This window comes from Pezoporus wallicus, unplaced genomic scaffold (genome assembly GCF_028554395.1).
Source record: "Pezoporus wallicus isolate ANWC-B61680 ecotype Strahan unplaced genomic scaffold, APGP_CSIRO_Pwel_v1 contig_6714, whole genome shotgun sequence".
NCBI classification, from domain to species: Eukaryota; Metazoa; Chordata; class Aves; order Psittaciformes; family Psittacidae; genus Pezoporus; species Pezoporus wallicus.
Window position 1 is genome coordinate 3120498 of NW_026637486.1, and position 16063 is coordinate 3136560.

General features: G+C 52.4%; 2 protein-coding genes across 3 annotated transcripts; one reads left to right on the top strand and one right to left on the bottom strand.

The window, feature by feature from the left end:
- Window positions 1-655: 655 nt before the first annotated feature.
- MTLN (mitoregulin) lies at window positions 656-1212 on the bottom strand. Its single transcript, XM_057405857.1, has one exon. It carries the CDS (start codon window positions 1210-1212, stop codon window positions 835-837), a length of 378 nt encoding a protein of 125 aa, XP_057261840.1. The 3' UTR covers window positions 656-834.
- On the top strand, window positions 977-15402 carry LOC130597351 (two pore channel protein 2-like). 2 transcript variants are annotated; one of them, XR_008971743.1, is made up of 20 exons: window positions 977-1121; window positions 1435-1517; window positions 3568-3682; window positions 4338-4466; window positions 4715-4831; window positions 5761-5879; window positions 6053-6154; window positions 6705-6831; window positions 7827-8028; window positions 8843-8987; window positions 10540-10725; window positions 11252-11316; window positions 11584-11671; window positions 11973-12042; window positions 12585-12804; window positions 13030-13120; window positions 13496-13609; window positions 14071-14189; window positions 14378-14535; window positions 14851-14981. XR_008971743.1 is itself a non-coding variant. In XM_057405832.1 (19 exons), exons 1-19 carry the CDS (start codon window positions 1101-1103, stop codon window positions 14994-14996), a joined length of 2259 nt encoding a protein of 752 aa, XP_057261815.1. In that variant the 5' UTR covers window positions 979-1100; the 3' UTR covers window positions 14997-15402. The 2 variants fall into 2 exon arrangements, 1 of the variants encoding a protein (XP_057261815.1); XM_057405832.1 differs by lacking the exon at window positions 14378-14535 and having other exon boundaries at window positions 979-1121; window positions 14851-15402.
- Window positions 15403-16063: the final 661 nt, after the last annotated feature.

Here is a 16063-nt window from a genome sequence, read left to right on the forward strand (position 1 = left end):
CACTGGTAATCATTCCCCCTGCCTCTACCAAATGGCACCCATAGGCAGACAATGGCACCAGCAGCTGGGCAGTGGTTTGGCTCTTTTCCCCCATAACTTTTACCTCTCTCTGTTCAGCCCCACAGCTAAAGCCAGCAGCCTGCAGTGTGCAGCGAATCCTCCAGCGCAAAACAGGAGCACCCCCTCCTATCAGACACAAGGAAACTCTTCTGGAATTCACTAGTGATGGGAAGCAGGAATGCACTACAGCCCTCTCTGGACATTTCCCTTCCCGAAGCCGTAGAAGAAAGAGAGTCCAAAGCACGAGCAGCCTTCATTTAATTTGCTCATTCACCCGATCAACGCGCGCAGCCGATCGTCCCGCAGGTTTTACTTCCTATGTGTACTCCCAGAACGAGATCTGTCATTCAGTGCGGTGCCTCCCTCGTTACGAGCGCCCGCAAGGAACGTTTCCAGACGAGCAAACACATCCAGGCCCCCCACGTGGTGGCTGTCGGTAGTTTAACGCTTCAGCAGCACCCTTTGGAGCGGGCAGAACTGCAACAGGCTTGGAGCAAGGCAAACGCACAGTGTCCTTTGAGAAAGGGAAATGTGGCGACGGCGTTCCTGCATCCTCGGCGGTCTGAGGCAGTCAGGATCATGGACGCCGTCCGTTCCCAGCACCGCTTCCACGTGCGTTCCCCTCTGGCATCAGCGTGCGGTGAACCCGGTTCCCTCAGGCGGCATCCAGCGAGGCTGCCGCAGGCACCCGGAGCTCCGCGCCGAGCTGCAGCCCCGCTCCAGGGCAGCGAGCGCGGCCGGGGCCGTGCTCCGGGGCCGGGGGTTCCGCGCGGCTCAGGCCGCCTCCAGCTGCTCCTGCGCGGCTGCGAGGCGGCGCTGGAGCCAGCGCTGGCGCCAGCGCAGGAAGCGGCGGCGGGCGCGTCCCGCCTGCCACCCCACCAGCACACCGGCGGCGAAGGCGGCCAGCAGCGCCCAGCGCACGGCCCGCGGCCGCAGCGCCTCCAGCGCCATCCCCGAGCCCGGCTCCGGCTCCGCCTCCCGCTTCCGCCGGGGCGGGCCCGTTAAAGGCGGCGGGGAGGGGGCGCAGTGATTGTCGCGCCATGGCGGAGGCCGCCTCGCAGGTAGCGGGGGACCGGCGCGGTCCCTGGGAGGGTTGGGGGTGATGGGACCCTGGTAACAGGAGGGGGATGCGGGAGTGCGGAGCTGCGGCATCCCCTCACCGCTTCTTGCATCTATAGAGCGTCCTAGGGCGAGAAGCACCGCCTTTACAATACCGCTTCTCGCCTCTATAGAGAGCCCTGGGGAGAAAAGCATCTCCCTTGAATGCCGCTGCTCGTGCCCTGGGCTGAAAAGCCTCCTTTGAACGTCCGCTCGGAGTTTAATTCAAGCTCCAGCACCGCCTGAGCTGTGTCTGTGTTTTCCCCCTTTCCACAGGATCTCCTTCTGGCAGCAGCGTTTGTGTCCGATGCACAGTACAACCGAAATATCCCGTTTAAGACGTCCCCGGAGGCGGTCAGGTAAGGAGCTCTGCATGCCACAGACACCCACAGCATCGCATCGCGGCAGGGCTCCGTGCTGGTGGGGCAGTGTGGTGCTGTGGGGCACTCAAACTGGCATAGACAGAACTAACCATAACTGTGCCTAAAGAGCAGCAGCCAAAAAAAAGGCTGGGGACCCTGGCTTCAGCAGCTCGGTGCTGAGGAGGCTGGACAGGAAGAACTGGACTTAAGGCTGAAATAATAGAATCAATGAGGTTGGAAAAGCCCTTTAAGCTCATCCAGTCCAACCATTGTCCAGCACTGCCAAGGCCACCACTAACCCATGGCACTGAGGCCTCGTCTCCACGCTGTGTGAACACTTGCAGGGACGGTGCCTGCAGCCCTGCCCTGGGCAGCCTGTTCCAATGCCTGAGCACCCTCTGGGGCAGGAATTGTTCCTCAGCTCCATCTAAACCTGCCCTGGTGCAGCTTGAGGCCGTTTCCTCTTGTCCCATCCCTTGTTCCTTGGGAGCAGAGCCCAGCCCCTCCTGGCTCCATCCTCCTTTTAGGAGGTCAGATGGGGCTCAGAGCATCTGCATGTTGAGGATGGGAAAGGAAATAAGAACTAGGTTTTTTTCTAGAGCAAACAAAATCTCCCAGGGCTGCAGCTGTAGCGAGTGCTCTGTGGGGATGAGGAGGTTGAGAAGCTGGGTCAGCCCCCCCTGTGTGAGAGGAGATGCTGGGTGTGAGTGCCAGGGGTACAGGAGATGCCTCATGCCAGGCAGTCATGGCTGTTACCCCTTGGCTTGGCAGTGGGTGACATCAACTCACTGCACAGCAAAACCTCAGCTCGTCATGGCAGCCCATGGTGTGCTTCAAAAGGGTGGTAGCTGCTAGGGGCAGGAGTAATTAAAAGCTTATGTTAATTGGTGCTAAGTGAAATTGCCCAAGTCAGGAGCGTTTTGCCTGGGATGGTGACTCTTAGTTGCTGCTGAGAGACTGAGCAGCTTCAAAGAAGTGACTTTTGCTTTAGGCAAACTGTTGCTGTGTGTAAAATGTAAGAGAAAGTGGCTGGTGTAGAGGGGAAAGGGCATACAACAGACTGGCAGCAAAGCAGTGAGTGAGCATTAATGGCTCCTGTAGCCCTCCCCAAATAACCCTTCCCTTTTATGTTGTCTTATGTCTGAGCCAGTGAAGTTTCTTGGGTGTCTTGGAACACAGGTATGCTTAAGGATGTTTGTTACAGAGGATTTGAGTGGGTCTGTGCTGTTGTGTCACTGTAATGCCTGTGTGCATCATCTTGGCCAAGTATGCTTGGTATAACAGATAGAAATGATCAGGTTTTGCATAGTGGTGTCTTGATGGTGTTAAGGGCATAATACCATGTCGTGTGTGTGATCCCCTGCCCTGTAGCCTTCCTGCAGGTGGTTATTTAGCAGGTGAGATAACCCTTTGGCAGTGTTGGCAGCTCTTTTCTTGGCAAAGCACCTTCCTACCCAGGGGAGCCACTGTCACGTGCAACTGTGTGATACCTCCTCAAGGTCACTCCTGGTGTTCAGTGGAGGTTTGCCTGCTGTAGGGGCTGGAATGCTGCAGGAGTTGTGTATAAAGCCAGCTTACTGTGCAGCCCCATACTTGTCTCTGGTGGCTTTTCTTATCTCCTTGCTCTTTAACCTGCAAAGAAAGGATGTGAGATACCTATTCAGGCTTAGTTGGTGTGTCCTGGGGATACCTGAGCCTGGCAGGAGTTTGCACTCAAACCGAGGAACAAGGTAATTGCAGAAAGGAAGCAGCTTTACCAAATCCACATGTTGCAGCCTTAAACTGAACTGAGGGGTACCTGTATTCCACCTTCCTGCTGTGTCTGCTCCCTGAGAGCGCATGTAGCATCCATCAGCCATGAGACTGTAAGGAAGCGATAGGAAATGAGTTGCCAAACCCCTGGCTGGCAAAACCTGTGCTGCTGTTCCCCCTCCTCCTCTGTGACTGCCTGGGACAGCGTGTGCTGTCCTTCCAGGGTGCACTTAGTGAGCCCACGGCTATGTGCACTGAAGCCTTTATTTATGGTGCCTCTGCCCTCCTTCTACAGGCTTTATTACCTCTATAACCACTGGATTATGCGAACAGCCACCTACTTCTTCATCTTTCTCAACCTGTCCCTTGCATTGTTTGAAGAACCTGCTGTGTATCCTCTCCCTTTCCTGGTAAGTTCTCAGTATAGAAGCAGCAATGCAATAGTACTGTGCTGCTTGGTAGAGCAAGCAAGGGTTTCTTGCTTGAAACTGGTTGTCAGAGGTGTGTCAAGAGATAACTGATGCTGGTATTTCTTTTATCTTTAATCTACTGAAATGGGGATAAAAAAGGGGTATAGGAGCTAGGCAGGCACTATGGGAGCCAGGCAGGGACTATGGGAACCATTGTCGCTGTCAGGAGTAGCTGACATGACTACAAAGTGATGTTGCTTTTCTGTATCTTGGAGCCTTGCACGTGACCCGGATCCTGTCCTCATGTCTGAAAGCAGAAGTGAAGTGTTGCACTTGGGACTGACTTTTTATAGCCTTTATTTGTTGTGCGCTGTTGTGCTTGTGAGAGGTGTGCTCCTTGAATCCTAAGCAGACACAAACTACTGGATTAACCTGCCTGTGGCAGGGAATGTCACAAAAGGAAGCCTGGAACTGTTGCTCAGTGCCAGATGTGTGAGGCTCTGAAACCCCCAACAGCAAAACCCATTGGAAAACTCTTCTACTGACTCCAGCTGTGGTTTTTCTTTGCCTGTACCCCAGCTTGAACGTCCCATCTGTGCAAAGAGGGCTAATGCTGCTTTTGGTTGCCCTGCCTTGGCCCCTTGTCTCCCTGCAGGTCACTTCAGTGGTCGAGGTGCTGTGCCTTCTGGTGTTCTTTGGCCGCCTGACCCATTTTGCAAAGGTCACCCCTCGCAGTGTGTTCTGGAAGGACACCAAGAACATCTGCATCATGGTTGCAATCCTGGTGAGTCCGGCCTAGGGAGCCCACAAGGTTGAAGCAGACAATGTGGAGGTGACTTGTCCCTCCTGTTGCTCTCCTGGTAGCATAGGCCTGATGTACACCGGCTCTGATCGATCATCCCTTGGGCCCACAACCCTGTTGTGTGTGCGTCTATGCTGTATCAGCTCACCCTGCTGTCTTCACCCTGTTGTCGTCACCCTCTAGACCCATTTCCAGCATTACTACTGGGAATTTTCCTCCTTTTTTTCCAGTTATCCCTGGCAGACCTGGCCATTTATGGGGTCCTCAGGATATACAACGTGAGGAGCATTCGATGGTCGAGAATCGTGAGGCCCATCTTCCTCGTGAACTTTGCAGAGAGCCGCCAGGTAAGGAGGAGCTCTGGTGGGATGTACCTCTGGTCAGGGTCCTGTTCTGGGACAGTCGGCTGCTTTCTGAGATCCAGGGGATGTAGTAAAAGGGGGTTTGTGCAGGAATGGCAGAATAGAGGGTCCTGTGAGCCAAGGTTTCTCTCGGAGGTGGCCTGAAGCAATAATATGAGATGGATAAAAGGGTATGTTAGTGCTGGTGCTGCTTGGGTGCTGTGCAGAAGGCTTCTCCTTGTACCTGCGGGCTGGGTTATGGCTGTCCGGAGCCTCGAGTGTGCTTGGGGCTGGAACATTTCGTGTACAGTCAGCACAGGGCTGTGTTTAGTCCAGCCTGGGTGGAGGAGAAGAGTTAGAAGCTGTCCTCAGGAGTGTGCACATGAGCAGCACCACAGACAAGAACTGCTTCTCCCTGGGTCAGGGGCCAGGTTACTTATTTGTGGGCAAACAGCACAGTGTCAGGCTGTTCTTGCACACTGGATGTCTGGTGCAGCAGGGGGATTTGGACTCTGATTCCTTCTGTCACAGGGACACTTGTTCCTCTTTGCCCCGCTGCCCAAGGCAGTTCTGCTCCTGAGTTACAAATGAATACACTAGTGTGGTGGGGAGGGTGCAGTGGGACTCTGGGTCTCATCAGTATGTGTTTTGTGGCCTGGAGTGATGGGCTTCTGTCCCTGACCATTCTCCTGCAGTGAGAGCTGAGTTTCTGATGGCTTGTCTCAAGAGGTGAGGTCTCTCATTCTAGTATCTCCTCTGGGGCATAAGGAGGAAAGGCCTGGTGGTCTCACATAGATTTTAACAGAACAGAGCTGGCACATCTGCTATCCGTGTCCTACTTTGCCTGTCCCTATGTAGGGGCTTGATCCAGATGGGGTGGTGAGGGGATAAGCAGGTACCACTTTGCCTCTAAACACTTCCCTTCTCCCTGTCAGATCCGGAGAGCCTTCCGCAGCATCCGCAACACGCTGCCAGAGATCACCTACGTCTTCCTGCTCTTCATGTTTAGCCTTCTCATGTTCTCCCTCATGGCCTTGAAGCTGTTTGGTGAGAGGTGAGAACCCTCCTTTTGCCTTCCCCTGGGTGGGAAGGACGTGTGTGATCCTTTCGGGCAGGAGGGAATCTGGCAACTCCAACTAGTTGAATGCAATCATTGCCCATACATGCAATTCCTGTGCAGGACATGGGGGCTCTGTGCTTAACTTCAGCTTGTCCTTTTCCTCCCAGGAATCTCCAGACAGCAGAAGGCTTGCCATATTTCAGGAACTACCTCGAAATTGTGTTTGACCTCTACGTGCTGGTGACAACAGCAAACAGCCCGGATGTCATGTATGTATGCTGAGCTTGCAGTCTTGCTGCTCTGAGTGCTGCTGTCCTGCTCCTAGTGGTAGGATCTCTGCTTGGAACAATACCGTGTTTTGCTTCTGGAACACTTTGTTGTGCAACAGGGCTTTTACTTTTCCAGCCTGCAGGGGATTCATGAATTCTCAGCCATCTGCTGTATAAATGGCTCTGAACCAGAGCCTGACTTTTTGGAAGGTGTCTCTGCCTTTAGAAAAGCCACTAACCAGCTTATGACTGAGACATCACCTTAATCTCTGCACTTCAACTGAACCCCACTAACAAAAGCACAGAGATTAAGCTTCCTTTTCTACATCCCTTCAGTCAGGGCCCGATAAAGTAAGAGGAAAACCCAGCAGAAGGAAACTGTTCTGTAGCTTAACTAAGCACAGTTTTTAACTTGGTTGTGATCTGACAACTTTGATATCAAACGTGGTGCTTAGAAACCCACCTGGAAGGCTGTTTTCCTGTGGTTTGTTTTCCTGTGATTTATTTCCCTGTTTGCCTAGGAAGAAGTAATCTCTTTCCCCTTCTCTAGGATGCCAGCATTTGACTTCAGCTCGTGGTATGCCCTGTTCTTCATTGCCTTTGTCATCGTCAACACTTACATCTTCATGTCCCTCTTCCTGGCTGTTGTGTACAACAACTACAAAAAGCACCTGAAGGTAATGTTGGAGGAGTGAGCTGTGATCAGTGACTGCCTGCTGTTCCCTGTCACCTTGGAAGGAAATACCTGGCTTTCCCTCGGGAAGCTCCTGCTTCTGGCAAGTGTGGAGCAAGGGATACAGCTTCCTGCCTTTGCTGATGCTCTGCAAATAACAAGCACAGGCCCACCTTTCATATGGGGATTGCTGTGAGCTCTGCTTTGAGCATTTAACAGTGAAATACTCTGTGGTGTTGTGGACCCAAGAGGTAGCAACAGATAGGAGACACATGTCTGTGCATTACTGCTGCTACAGGCTTAGTCATAACTCAGAAGCTCTGTCTCTGTGCAGGAGGCTGTTTTCAGTTGGCTGTAAGCACACAGCACGCTTCTACCACTGCATGTGCTCTTAAAGCAAAGGAAGTGCAAAGGGAGGTCTGAGTAAATCACAACTCCTGTTGCTTCTGCTCAAACTGAGAAGGTGCAGCTTGGTGCTTGTGATCAAAGGGTGGGAGCTGGAAGTCCCTGGGTGCTCCCCTGATGGGACTGGCTCTCTGTCAGTACGCAGTCTGCTCGGTCATCCTGGAGGCTTCCCAAGGGTATAAAGCCCTTCAGGCTGCTTGTAGTCATGTGCAGAAGAGGATCTCCACCCCTGATCTCAGCAGTATTCACTGATGGATGGGAAGCATGCGTGGGCACATCTTTGCTTCTGTGACGTGTGGACATGCAGGTGCTGTGGCCTTTGTCATCCCCTTCCTGTCAGACACTATCCTTTGTCTTTTCTTCCGGTTGTTCAATCATCTCCCAGCAGCACGTGAGCTGTTAATCCCTCCAGGCTGCCTGTCAAACACCATTTCTCATCACCCCCACTGCCTGGGCCGCACTTTGTGTCTCGCATCGCTCCAAGTGGGTTCCTCTGAGCCTCTTGCATCTCTGTGCCACAAAAATAGGGTTATTTAAATAGATGTGTTATGGAAGGGGTGCCTGAAGCTGCCTGAATCCCCGTCCTCTCTCCAGAACGAGATCCGAAAGCTCGCTTACATGAAGCGCCGCAAGATGATAGAGGCCTTCAACCTGCTGAAGGAAGAGGAGGGAGCGCAGTTTGTGGTCAGAGAAGCCCGATGGAAGCAGCTTGTCAAGCTGGTGGCTCCTGATACCAGCAACTCCCACCGGGAGCTGCTGCTGCGCATCTCAGACGATGAGCAGAAGGGTTTCATAGGTGAGCAGTGGGGCTCTGCTGTGCACAAGGGGGTGCAGAGAAGCCTGGGGGCAGGAGGCTGATGCTTCAGAGGGTTTGGCACTGGAACTTGGGGTCTGTAATGGACTCAGAAGGACCCCAGGCCCCTCTTTGTGCTTCCCTTCATGTTGTTTAAGTCCTGAAAGGTTGTTTTTTTGTGCCTGGGCTGTAGCCAATGTCATGTACGCTGCAGGGGGCTCTTCATGGCCATCTGACATCAGGCCAAGCTAACCTTGGGGAGTGAATGGGAGCTCCTGTTCTCAGCACAGGACTTCCATCCCTGGCAGTGTTCAAGGCCAGGTTGGACACAGGGGCTTGGAGCAAGCTGCTCTAGTGGAAGGTGTCCCTGCCCGTGGGAGCAGGGGTTGGAGCTGGAGGAGCTTTAAGGTCCTTTCCAACACAAACCAGGCTGGGATTCTGTGAAAGCCTCCCTTGCTATCAGATCCCTCCAAGCAGTGTGGCTTCCCACACAGTCCTCTAGAGCCTCTTGCTCCGTTCCTGCTGGAGACAGGATATCAGGAGAGTTGGATCAGTCTTCTCATGCTAGATTGTGCCTGTCATGGTCATTAAAGCTTTGTGTTCGTTGTTGGCCTGTGGCTCGAGCAGGTCCCCCAGAAATGGGGCAGAGGAGCTGCTGAAGTACTGAGTTCAGCCTCTTCTGCAGTGGATACCACCTTGGGCATGAGCATTTTGTGCTGCCATGACCAGATATTAAGTCCAGATTGCTACAACTCGTGTGTGTGTGTAGGTGTGCATTTGCCAGCCACACTGATGTGAGGTGCTCTCCCTCTTCCAGACAAGAAATCCTTTGTACAACTGGCAGATCTGCTCAACATCCAGGTGATCACCCTGAAAATCCGCAGCCACCCCCTGGGGCAGTGGATGCCCCGTGTGTACCAGTCAGCAGTGAGCCAGTTCCTGCGCAGCATGGTCAGGCACAGGTGAGCCTCCACCAGCAGCAGCCAGCTCTCTTACCCCTCACAGGCTGCAGGGCAGAGCTGCTGCAAGCTAAAGTCATGCTGGGAAGTGCAAACTGCATTTAGGCAAACTGGGGGGGGGTCTGGTTTCAAGTGTTCTGTGGACCAGCTCTGCTCTTAGCCTACCTTCAGTGCTGTGGAGTAACTGGACTTGGCTGTTGAAGTCGTACCTCTCCCAGTTCCACTTGTTCCAGCCTGAGGTGCTGAGTGTAAGTAGCTCTTACTGAAAGCAGGAAGTGCTTCATGGCCTGCCTTGAAGGACCAGACTAAATGCTTCACTTACAGGTGATCTTACCCCAGCAGTCTCTGCTGCAAAGCTGCATTGCGCTGTTCCATCAGCTCTTACCAAGCTGGTACTATGAGCTACTAGTGCTGGGTTTCAGATCTGGGTCTTGCCAGAACTGCAGAATCACTGAGGATGGAAGGAACATCTAGAGCTGGTCTGGTGTAACCCCCCTGCTCAAAGCAAGGTCAGCTGGAGCAGGTGCTCGAGGCTACTTCTAGTTGGGTAACCACAACCTCTGTGCAACCTGCTCCAGTGTTTGCCCACCCTCAGCTTAAAAAAAAAGGGCTTTCTTTCCATCTTAAATGGCAAACTCTCTGTTTCAACTTGTGCCCCTTGCCTCTTGTGCTTTCACTGGATACCACTGAGAAGAATCTGGCTCCACCTTCTCTCCACCTTCCCATCAGGTATTTATTCACACTGAGCTCTTCCTGACCCTTTTCCCCTTCAGGCTGAGCAATCCCAGCTCTCTCCACATGTAATGTGTCAGCCTACCCTGCCCTTTAATCATTCTTGTGACCCTTTGCCACACTGACTGCGGTACGTTCATGTCCTCTCTGTACCGGGGAGCCAAGCTATTGACGCAGCACTCCAAATGAGGCCTCACCAGTACTGAGTAGATGAGGGCGGGAAGAATCGCTTCCCTGTCGCTGTTAACACTTCCTAAGGTAGCCTGGGATGCTGTTGGCTTTCTCTGCCAGCAGGGTGCATTCCTGGCTCATCTTCAACCTCACGACGGAGCTCCTATCAGATCCCTGCAGTGCTGCTTTTCAGATAGTTGACCCATTGCCTCCACTGGTGCCTGAGGTTATGCCTCCCTAGGAGCAGAGCTTTGCATTTCCCTTTGGACATGGTGGGATTCCTCTCTGCCTAGCTTCCCAACCTTCCAGGGCTCTAGCCCAGTGTCCCAGCCACTCCTCCTAGTTGTGCATAGTCTTGTTTTACTCAGCTAGCCCTTCTGCTTGAGAAATGCTCCTTGGCTCGTTGGAAACGCAGCCGGTCTCAGTTTAACACACGGAGCATTGACACTGGTGTACCTCGAAGGCTTGTGCTCTCCTTTGAGCTGGACCTCAAGAGCAAAGCTAAAGTGCAGGAACTTTCCTAAACCCTCAGAAGCCAGCTTCTTTAATGTCAGTGTTTGAGGAGGAGGCAAAGAACCTCTGAAATAACTGTGTACCTTTTACCTCCTTGGGAGTGGCAAAGGCAAACTCATTTCTCTTGTTCTTCTCGCAGGGGATTCGTGTGGACATACGATGTGATCATTCTCATAAATGCCATCTTCATTGCTCTCGATGAGGAAACCCCTTATGTATCTTATGCTGAGTGGGTCTTCCTTGCTCTGTATATAATTGAGATACTTCTGAAAGTGTACACTTATGAACCGAGGGCGTTCTTCGGCAAAAACCAGTTCTGGAACTGGTGAGTGAGCTGCTGGTTGGGCTAAAGGTGGTGGCAGGTGGGAGGATCTTTGAGTTCAGCTCCTCAAGAACTGCAAAATGGGTCTCTTGCGGAGATGGGCTGCCTGACTTGTATGCTGGGGTGTAACTGAAGTGATTCTGTGCATTGTCAGGGGACATTGTGCTCTTCGCTGGCCTGACCTGGCTCTGACAGAGACTGCTGCTCTCTGCTCTGCTGCCTCAGAGGTGACTCAGCAGCATGTGGAGATGATGGCAGGGCAGGGGAGAGCGCGTTGCTAGGCAAGGCTTTCCCCTCTTCCCACCCTGCACATGGTTTGAGGTGGTGCAGATGTGAGGAAGAGGGGTTACTGTGAGCAAGCTGCTCTGGTGGAAGGTGTCCCTGCCCATGGCAGGGCATTGGAACTGGGTGACCTTTAAGGTCTCTTCCAAGCCAACCCATTCCATGATTCCACTTTATGTTGTGTAGCAGCTTCAGAGCCTGTTTTCTGTCACCACAGCTCTAACAGCACTGCCTTCCCTCGTGCTAGGTTTGATACTCTCATCATCTTTGCTGCCTTGACTGCAACGATACTGAATACCACCCTCAAATCGAGTAAGTGCAGCTTGAGCAGCCTGCGTGCAGTGGGAGACTTGGTGGTCCTGAGTAGTCTTTTCCATCACCTTGGGCTTGGGAGGCACTTGGACAAGACAATGAATTTCTTCTGGGGCTTTGGAGAACTAACCCAGTCATAAATATATATGTTATATATAAATGTATGTTATAAATACAGTTATAAATAGAGTTAACAAGAGCATGCTTTATCTCTACAGTTCACTGCTTATTTTCTATAACCAACCCCATCTTTTTTCCCTTTCTCAGCCACGAAGTACAACAGCCAACAGATCCTGGACATTGTCTTCATCTTAAGGGTCCTCAGGCTAATAAGGATTGTTGACAGCATTCAAAGGTAAGGAGGAAATGGGATAAGGGATATGGTTGGGGTTGTGTTTGGGGGGTGGGCTGTGTCAGAGGCTGGCTGAGACAGTGTTTGGAGTTGTTCTGCTGGTTTGGGTTGACACCAGCACTCAATGAAGCATCCCAAGGCCTTGTCCCAGCAAGTCTGGGAGGAGCTCAGTTGCTGCAGCCTCTGGAGGCTTATTTATAAGGACATGTGGGGAGCATGTGCTGGATGGGATGTGACAATGAGCAGATGTGGGCTTTAGAAGAGCCTGTCCCTAGCAAGTGTTGTCATGAATCCTTTGCTGCAGGTTCCGGGTCATCATGAACACGCTGATAAACATCGTACCAACAATGCTGACGTTTGGTGGGCTGACTCTGGTAAGAAACCCTGGTCCCCTAGCTCAAACACTCCAGTTTTACAGGAATGTGCCTTGAGTCTCACACTCATGCTGCTTCCAAGAGGATAAATGCAAACCTCTGGATGCTGGGCCCTTGAAACTGTAAGTGTCCATTTGGTTCTTGGTTGTTGCACAAGTAAATGTGTGCAAAGGGGTTGGGTTCCTGCCAGGTCAGGACATCTTCCTTTGCTCCGTGGGGCAGTGAAGATGTTCTGTGCAGTCTGAGCTTTACACTAAGGAAACAAACTATGGTTTGGGCAAGAAGCTGAAAGAGAAACCCATTTCTCAACTTCTTAAATACAGATTCTGTTATGATCTGAGAATAGTTCATTTCTAGGTATTTGGGCTGTAGTTCTTGGCTTACTATTCCTGCTTGGTAATTGCTCGTGAGTGGCTTGGGTCTCTTGGGCTCTGCTGCTCCTCAGCAGCTTGCCATGTCTACAAGGACTGGGAAACCTGCTGGTACGCTGGACTCCAGCCTGCTGCTCACTGGAGAAGCAGGCAATGGGGTTTCTCTTCCAGGTTGTGTACTGTGTATTTGCCATCATCGGCATGGAGTTATTCCATGGGAAAATCCAGTTCTTCCCTGCAAACTCAAATGCTCCTCATGCCCTGGAATGTGGGAATGCAGCTCTCAAGGATTCTCTCTTTGCAAGAGGGAAATACTGCAAGAACAACTTCAACAACTTCGCTTCGTCCTTCATCGTCCTGATGGAGCTCACTGTGGTCAACCAGTGGCACGATATCCTTTGTGGTGGAAGGTCCAGATAAAGCTTGGTGATCCCTGGTTTCCCCTTGTATTACACAAACACACACACACACACACACACACGTAGTGCCAGATGACAGAGAAATGGTTGCTGCAGAGGGCTTTGTTTGGAAAGTGGGTTGTGTGACCTGGTTCTTCCTCCTACAGCCCAATCCTACAGCAAGATGTTCTGTAACTGGCCCTTAACTTCCCCTGTACTCTTTGCCAATGGGTTTGCCAACGTGACAGTGCAGCCTGCAAAGCTGTATTTCATTGCCTTCCACATAGTGATGGTGATAATCATTGTCAAGTAAGTGCTGGGCTGCTCCCCTCCACTTTGGAGAAGGGTGGGATGTGCGATGGAGGAATCTGCTGCATCTGTTCTTGCCTCTGCTGGGTGCTGCTCTGATGCAGAGCTCCCCATCTCCAGCAGGGGAGGGGATGGAGTCCTGGGAAATGAGCCGGGGAATATTGAGACACTCATTGATAAGGCCAGGTTGGATGGGGCTTGGAGCAAGCTGCTCTAGTGGAAGGTGTCCCTGCCTGTGGCAGGGGGTTGGAACTGGATGAGCTTTAAGGTCACTTCCAACCCAAACCAGTCTGGGATTATGTGATTCCCAAAGGTGGGGGGGGGAATGCCAGGAAGGAAATGCTGCCACATGATTCTGCTCATGGTTTCTTTCAGCATCTTTGTGTCATTCATTTTGGAAGCTTTCTTTGTGGAGTACTCCCTTGAGAAGAGTGAAGTCGAAACAGCCATTGAACAGAAAATCCAGGAGCTGGGAATGGGAGTTCAAGAGTAAGCCCCCCCCAGGAGGGTAGTGCTGGATGTGGCTGGCTTGGCGCATTGATGAGGGCTGTGGGACTGGAGGGGAAAGCCCCACTCCGGAGGAGCGAGCTGAGGCTCCTCTTCCTTGTCACAAAGCTCTTGCTAATCCATCGTGACCATAGATGAAGCTCTCAGTGCCATGGGTTAGTGGTGGCCTTGGCAGTGCTGGGGAATGGGTGGACTGGGTGAGCTTAAAGGGCTTTTCCAACCCGATTGGTGCTGTGATTCTGTGCAGGGTTGGGCTAGATGGCAGCAGCTGCCCCTGAGCTCTCCCAGCCCAGGGCTGCTGCCCAGGGGACAGGGGCGGTGCTGGGGGCTAACACTGTGACTGGTACCTGCCCTGCCCAAGAGAATCCATTGCTGCTGGCTCCACGTGGGCTCTTTGGGCAGGATGTGCCTCCCCTGGGTAACTTCTGGCCTTTCTTGTGTAGGGATGAGCTCCGGGATGAACAGCTCCTTGATAACATGGAGAGCACCGAGCACGACCTTGAGGGGGACAGTGGAGCAAAGCCACCATCCAAAGGGCTGGTGTTCAAAATTGCCTCCAAACGTAAGTGCAGCCCTGCTGTGTGCCCAGGGTTTCCTTTGAGGCCTGAACTGTCCCTGATCATAGCCCTCTCTGGGGAAGCTCCCAAGCACTGCTGCTCCTTTGGGCTGTAAGAGCAGCTTAAACCCAGCTGGGGCTTTTGAGAGAGCTGTGGACACTCTCGTATTTGCTGTTTCTTTTTACTTCTATAGCAAATTCTTCTCTTTTTCACCTCAGCCCTTCTGTGCACACTTGTCTGAAGCATCTGAAGGTGCTGCCTTGGTGGTGGAGGCCCTGCTGCTGCTGAGAAGTCTGTGTTCTTTCCTCCTTCCTGCACGTGCTTTGCCTTCCTCCTGGCTTGGATCACGGGGTGACTATAGGCTCCTTTAGCTTAAGAACTGCTTTTTCTTCTGCTGGCTTTCTGGCTGTTCCTTAGCAATTCCCTGAGCTCATGCTTCTTGCTGTGGCAGTAGGGTGGGATGTGCTGAGGGACACATGGGAATGGAAATGCTTAATGTGTTAAAACAATGGTCTTGTAATGGATAAGTGCTTAGAAATACATGGGGTAAAATGCCAGGGAACAGCACTTTGGGTGTCTGTTAGTGTCGAACACGGGGAGCTGCCTTAAGGCCCTCAGGAGAACAGGGGTAGGTGCTCACAGTAACTTCCCTTTGCCCACATGCAGGGTACAGGACGGTGGATGCTCTGCTCCAGCGCATGTTCGAGGCAGAAATACCCCTTGAGGATGAAGGCCCATCGTTCGAGGAGATCCTCAACTTGGCCCCTACTGCTCCTGTTCCCAGCCACCCCACTTCAGAGAGCGCAGCGTGATGGGGACCAGCCGTGGCAGTCAGTGAGGAGGGAGCTAATCCTCCGCTGCCTGGGCCTTGGGCACGTTCCCTGGCTGCTCATCTCCAGCCTGGATGTGTGTGGGGACCAGGGCATGCAGCAGAGGGGGCAGGTGGTGCCCAAAGTGGCTTCATTGTGTAAAGGAGCTTTATCTCGCATCAAGTCTCGTGTATATGTTGAAACTGGAACTACCCTCGTGAGGAAGCAGAGGGAGCGTTGGTGTAGGGACTGTGCCAGTCACTGATGGTGCCATATTCAGTATGTTATGAAATACCTACTCCTTGTAACTGGACTTTTGTATTACAGCACTTTTATAGCTGTGTATGGACCAGCGCGGCTGAATCCAGCAGCGCTGTTGTACATTAAACTCAGCAGTAGGGAAAAACAACTGGTTGTCAGAGAGTTAATGTGTTGGATCACATGCTTACGGGTGCACAGTTCCTGTTTGAGTCTTGGGGCGGGGTTTCCACTTCCCATGGGACTTCCTCCCAACTTCCCTGTTTACTTGTATGTGCAGAGGAAGTAAATTCCAGCAGAGCGAGGCCACGTCCTGCTCCCCTAGAACACTGTGCAGTGCATAGTGCAGGCTGGGCCTGCCCGGGCTGCCTTTATTGTTATAAATCACTGTTGGCATAGAACCATAGAATAGTTAGGGTTGGAAAGGACCTTAAGATCATCCAGTTCCAACCCCCCTGCCATGGGCAGGGACACCTCACACTAAACCAGGTCACCCAAGGCCTCATCCAACCTGGCCTTGAACACTGCCAGGGATGGAGCATTCACAACCTCCCTGGGCAACCCATTCCAGTGCCTCACCACCCTCACAGGAAAGAATTTCCTCCTTATATCCAATCTAAACTTCCCCTGTTTAAGTTTGAACCCGTTACCCCTTGTCCTGTCACTACAGTTCCCCAGTGAAGAGTCCCTCCCCAGCATCCTTATAGCCCCCTTCAGATACTGGAAGGCTGCTCTGAGGTCTCCACGCAGCTTCTCTTCTCCAGGCTCAACAGCCCCAACTTTCTCAGCCTGTTTCCACACAGGAGGTGCTG